A 5735-nucleotide genomic window follows, 5' to 3' on the forward strand; every position below is an offset into this window, starting at 1 on the left:
CCCCCCCCCCCCCCCCCAATTTTTGCTGGTAGGGTCTTTTGGTTTGTTGTTGGAGAATGAGCTAGCAGTAATTGTAATAAAACTGGCATATTGGACTCTTTGTTCTTGCTTGATTCCAGCGGTTTATCTTGGAAGCTATTGTTTTTTGCTTTTTTAATCTGCTTGTTATTCCAGTATATTGATGCTGCATTATGTGTAATGAACTTTGATTCTGGTTGGAACCTAAACATATCGTGAACAGTAATTATGCTTTGGCAAAAGTTGAATAAGTGCATATCTTTCTTTATATTGTGCTGACCATGGATTGATAATTCTATTCTGCTATAGGTGATGATATCTGCCAAAGAAGAGCCAAGCCTATCAATTCCGCCTGCTATGGATGGTCTTCTGAAGGTTCACAAGCGGATTGTTGATGTAGACACTGATTCAGCTAGTGCTCCACCGGGTGCTGGTAGGCCAGTCACTACAAGACTACTTGTGGCAGCCTCACAGGCTGGAAGCTTGATTGGGAAGCAGGGTTCCACTATTAAGTCTATTCAAGATACATCTCATTGCACTATTCGAGTAATTGGAGAAGGTGCGTCATTTTAACTTAGATATCCGTGTCTTGTGTTGTTTCCTTGACAATTTGTCAATCTCGCTACTATCCATTACCGCTAGTCATTTGCAATTCCTAATGCCTTTTAATGCTGTATAATCTATAGGTATTTCAAGAAAAAGTTGGGTCTGTACATATCCTTCTCTAAAGTTTTTCTACAAGGATTAAATTTATGTTAATGATAAAATGACAGAAGGGAGGGATGGCGTAGTGGAAAGGGCCCTCCGCCTCCAACTAGGAGGATGGTAGTTCTAGTTACTAGGGAGCGAGGTATGAAAAGCCAAACTTGGCTCCGTTGAGTGTTTGGGGTGTGTGTGGGGTTTGCTATAGCAAAAAAGAAAACAAACATGTTTGCTTAATATGGTGTAAGATTTTTGTGAATAAGCTGTAGGGTCTTTGATAGCCTGGTCGACTTGCTAAAAAGTCCTTGTTCATGTTTGGTTTATATGAACATATTTTAACGATAAATTTTCCTTCTAGGATCCAATTTGTTTTTGGACCCCTCGAAGGCTTCTTGGAAATCTTCTCAACCCTACCCTTTTAACCTCCTTAAAAGGACCTCATGGAGATCTTTCAATATTTAATGGACTTGCTAGAGACTAGAAGTTCCTTAAAAACGGGAAATGCCCTACCTTTTGAGTGTGGTTTGGACTATTGATTTATTTAATTGGAAATAACCAATTAGGTTTACAGTGAAACCTAGATTCCCCACCTTTTCCTGTCTTTATTTGAACCTCTGTGATCTCAAACTGGCTTTAGGGGTGGGCACATGGGGTCCTAAGAGGATGTGAAGCTAACTAACACTGGCTATGTTGTGCGGACTCTCCAAATACTGCCGCACCCGTGTCGGATTCTCCAAAAATACACTGCTTTTGGAGAATCCGACACGCACCCGGCGATATTTTCCGAGAGTCCAAGCAACATAGAACACCGGTACAAGTTGATCTTTAATTGTTATTGGCAAATATTTTGCTTATAGAAATACTCCATTTTAGTAATTTTATTTGACTAGTGAGCACTAGAGAATTTTGTGCACATCATTTTTGAGTTATTGAAATAAACAAAAACCAAGATAAGGATAATTCCAGCTGTTGAAATTTTGGAAACCTGGATTGGGGGAGTCAAAAGAGAGAACAACAGATAGAAAAAGCAATGGAAGAACAATTGGAAGAATAATACATAAGTTTTTGGGTCCTTCTGGTTAGTTTTCCTTTGTCTATTGTTTACTTCTTGAATTATATGAATTATAAACAAAGGACTATTTCTTATTAAAAGAAGGGGATTGCGTCGTGAACTTGGTAAAGCTCAAAAGCTGACATGTTATGTTGTTTGTTCTGAAGTCAAATGATACACAGTTGTGTCTGTTATTCATAACTTCTCATCCAAAATCCCTTTTTCCTTCTGGATATGTAATTTAATGTTTAGTTCCCATCAACTGGATTCTGCAGAGCACCTTCCAGTTTTTGCCCTTCCTGATGATAGTGTTGTTGAGATACAAGGAGAGCCCTCCGGGGTGCATAAAGCAGTTGAAATGATTGCTTCACATCTCAGGAAATTTTTAGTTGATCGTAGTGTCATTGGGGTATTTGAGATGCAAGTAAGTCTACTGCTGGTTTCATTGGATTGTGACCTTTCTAATAGTACTCTTTGAAATTATGATTATTTTTTTCTGCTCAGATGCAAATGCCAAATGCTCGTCCAAACCAGAACATGCCTCCATCTGGACCTTCTCAGTCATGGGCCCCTCCACCATCCGGCTTTCCTGCGAATGCTGGGGGTGGACCTGGTTTTGGGCCCAACCCTCATTATATGCCGCCTCCACGGCAATTTGATAGTTATTACCCGCCGGTAGACATGCCTCCTTTCGAAAAGCAGCCTCGTCAGGCCCCCCCTCTTTATGGTAGAGATGTTTCAATGGGAACTCATGGTACAAATGTGCAAACACAACAATCCATGGTTACAAAGGTGTGTTATTTGTATGCATTCAATCTGTTGAATGCAACTACCTAATTTACTCATTTTCTGCTAACTTATGATAATTCAGAAAGGGGATTCTGATCTTGATTAAATAAAATCACCCAACAAGGCACAGAAAGAGGTTGGCATATACATCATGCTATATATGTTGCAGAATCTGGTATCCTTTTAAGGATACTACCAAATAGATCCATCAAGTTGTTGCCAGTCTTGCTTTCTTTTTTGGCCTTTAATTCTTTTTAAATAGAACTGCAACATTCTGTTTTCTGATGCTCTTTTCCCTTAATCCTTTTTCTTTAAAGGTCACGCAAAACATGCAAATTCCTCTATCCTATGCCGATGCTGTCATTGGGACCTCTGGTTCAAATATTAGCTATATTCGTCGGACCAGTGGTGCATCTATTGCAATCCAGGAAACAAGGGGTGTTCCGGGTGAGATGACCGTTGAGATAACGGGATCTGCATCACAGGTGCAAACAGCGCAGCAATTAGTTCAGGTAGTATCTGCTGATAATTTGATTATTGAGCTTCAATTCACCTTTTTGCTGTGGGTAATATTCTGTCTGGTTAGGGAAAGTATGATCTTGTTTGCAATATCACTGGTGGTGCCCCTTTTTTTCGTTTGGGTTGTGTGGGTGGGGGGATATGCAATATATAAAAACATGGAAACAACTTAATTGTTGAAATGTGTTAAGAGTTTTTACCACCTTGCTTATGGTGCAGAATTCTATTGCTGATGCTGCCAGCTCAATGCAGAACGCTGCTGGACCACCTTCCCAAGGTTATAATCCATATTCTCAAGGTCCTGTATACACTTCTTCATCTAGTGGCACTGGCCATACACCTGGCACAGATTATGGTTCCATTTATGGATCCAGCTATGGTTATTGATGGATATCTGACTCAGACTAGTCATGCTGACACAATCATGGGATCTGAAGTCATCTGCAGTGGGAAAGTTTTGCTGTTAGTTAGGCGGTGTATCATGATTAGTAGAGTAGTGGAGGATTGGATGCTTTAGGTATTGAGGTGGAATTACTGGTTTAGCATTAGTCTTTTACATTCGATTTTGAAATGTTTAATTACTGGTATATTGCACTCAGTACAGGGTTACATTTTACTCGGTTTGACAGACCTATGTGATCAATATAAACTAAAACGAATTCACATATTAAATGCTTGCCCAGCAGATGCTCAAGGTAAAAAGTTGTTTCCTTTGTATGGGCATGGTGCTCATAGGTGTGTTATTAATTAGCCAGATGACATTCTCTAGTCTTTTGTAGCTATTCTAAGTTTACTTCATGTGAGTTTTGTGTTGTGATGGCTCTGTGCTTCACTGCATGTGCTTTCACATAAGGGTTTGCAGAAATATTTTAAGGGGTAATGCATCTGTATGGTTCGTGATAGCTGTTTTTGTTGAATGACATGTGAAGGTTTGATGTTAAGGTTCAACTCACGCTTCTATTAGAATTTTCAATTTTATGATGGTATGTCGTTGTCAGCGTGAAATACTATTATTTGCTACGACGTAATGATGGTACAAAGTATAGGGGGTTCACTGGACCACTAAAGAGAGGAGTCTAGACGAGAAAGACTATTGGAAATGAACCTCTACCTACAAATGGTTAAACGAGTGCAAGTGGATGAAAACCAGAAGAATTTAATTTGAACTAATGCAGATTCTTTTCGTGACAACATAATTGTCGAATTTTTTATGCTTCCTCAACTGCTATGATGTACTAAAATCTGATACGGTATTAATACGCTCATGTGCGACTACGCTTGAAATGAAAAACAGGTGTTGCAAAAGATTATTCACTTGGATGACGTGCTGATGCTCCACCCAGGCCCCCTGGGGTTTTCCTACTAATAGCAGCCAGAATTCGTTTCTTTCCTCTCCATGTCTGCTTGCATTCGCGTATACAGTGAATCTCTTCCAGTATGTCCTTTGGGTTTACACAGATGTTGCTTCACAGATTTTTCAAAAGGTAAGAGACGTGACAGAAGAAAGGGAGGTACGAAAGAGGGGAAAATTTATACGGAAGCGAGACGAGACGGAATTCAGTGGCCAAAAATATTAATCATAAATGGTGACAATAGCCTGGCTCCATCAACTCATCAAGCAAACAAAAATTGGCTTCTCCTACTGTCCTACACAAGTACACAACATTCTAAATTTGAAAAATATGATGAACAGAATCCATTGTAAGACATATGGCTTGTGGTTCTTTCTGTAACATGTCAATGAACATCACCCCTGATATTCCAGGTGGTCACAGATGTAAGAATCAAAATACAGGAAGCAAGGCACAGCTCCTCAAGCGTGCACGTTGGAGCAATCAGAAATGTCATCAAGCAGGACGATCAAATTTCCTGCAAACACTAATGCTCAATTGATGTGCTAATTTCCTCTCCCGCATGCAGGCAGATCAACGGACAGTATCTGGGCACTTCTTATTTTTGGATCAAAACTGTCAATTCCACCACCAGCAAGGCAGCAACCTTAATAATACTGAGCATATCATAATGAACAGGCTAGACCATCTCCAATTCAAGCATTTCTTTCCATGATGGTACATATGCCACAATCAACGTAACAGCTACAAAAATCTATTTGTCCCAAAAGACCATTTCATCTCTTTGAAGGAGCCGCAACCTTCTTTGCTGGTGCAGATTCAAGCTTAGGTAGCAGTTCTGATACCACCTTTTGCACGGAGACACGGTTCACCTGATGGTTACCATCTACAACCAATTTTGACAGCACAGTTAAATCCTGAGAGTTCACTTTATCATTCAGTACTTCATCCCAAAACTTATCATCCTCGTTCAAATTTGATTCCTTCAATAGTTCCAGGACCTTCCTCAAACTGGCTACATTTCTACCAGCACCACACCCCATAGCAGTTGCAGCACCCACCGCATTCGCAAGGGTTAACGTATAACTCAAAGGCAAGTCATGTATGAAGCCAAATGCAATTGCAGCCACGAAACTATCTCCACAGCCCACAGTATCTATAATATTGACCTATTACAAACAATGGATAGATGAATTGCATGTATCAGACAGGATAAATGTCAACATGTATATATTAAATTTGGGAAAGATGCACTAAATAGAAACTGTATGATTCCCACTTATTCCGAGTGGGAGAAAAGGAGG

At 39.9% G+C, this 5735-nt stretch overlaps 2 protein-coding genes across 3 annotated transcripts in view; one reads left to right on the top strand and one right to left on the bottom strand.

The window, feature by feature from the left end:
* The window catches only part of LOC109208091 (flowering locus K homology domain-like), an 8509-nt gene extending 4530 nt beyond the window's left edge, over positions 1-3979 (top strand). For both annotated transcript variants that reach the window (XM_019371116.1, XM_019371115.1), the window contains exons 3-7: positions 328-577; positions 2047-2195; positions 2276-2563; positions 2878-3072; positions 3299-3979. In XM_019371116.1, the coding sequence (XP_019226661.1) occupies positions 328-577; positions 2047-2195; positions 2276-2563; positions 2878-3072; positions 3299-3466 (1050 nt within the window). In that variant the 3' untranslated portion in view covers positions 3467-3979. The remainder of the gene's footprint in view (positions 1-327; positions 578-2046; positions 2196-2275; positions 2564-2877; positions 3073-3298) is intronic.
* A 656-nt stretch (positions 3980-4635) lies between these two features.
* LOC109208092 (probable fructokinase-4) overlaps positions 4636-5735 on the bottom strand; it is a 15268-nt gene continuing 14168 nt past the window's right edge. Inside the window, exon 5 of the mRNA XM_019371117.1 lies at positions 4636-5600. Coding sequence (XP_019226662.1) covers positions 5208-5600 — 393 coding nt within the window. The 3' untranslated portion in view covers positions 4636-5207. The remainder of the gene's footprint in view (positions 5601-5735) is intronic.

The sequence above is a fragment of the Nicotiana attenuata genome, unplaced genomic scaffold (genome assembly GCF_001879085.1).
Source record: "Nicotiana attenuata strain UT unplaced genomic scaffold, NIATTr2, whole genome shotgun sequence".
In the NCBI taxonomy this organism is placed as follows: domain Eukaryota; kingdom Viridiplantae; phylum Streptophyta; class Magnoliopsida; order Solanales; family Solanaceae; genus Nicotiana; species Nicotiana attenuata.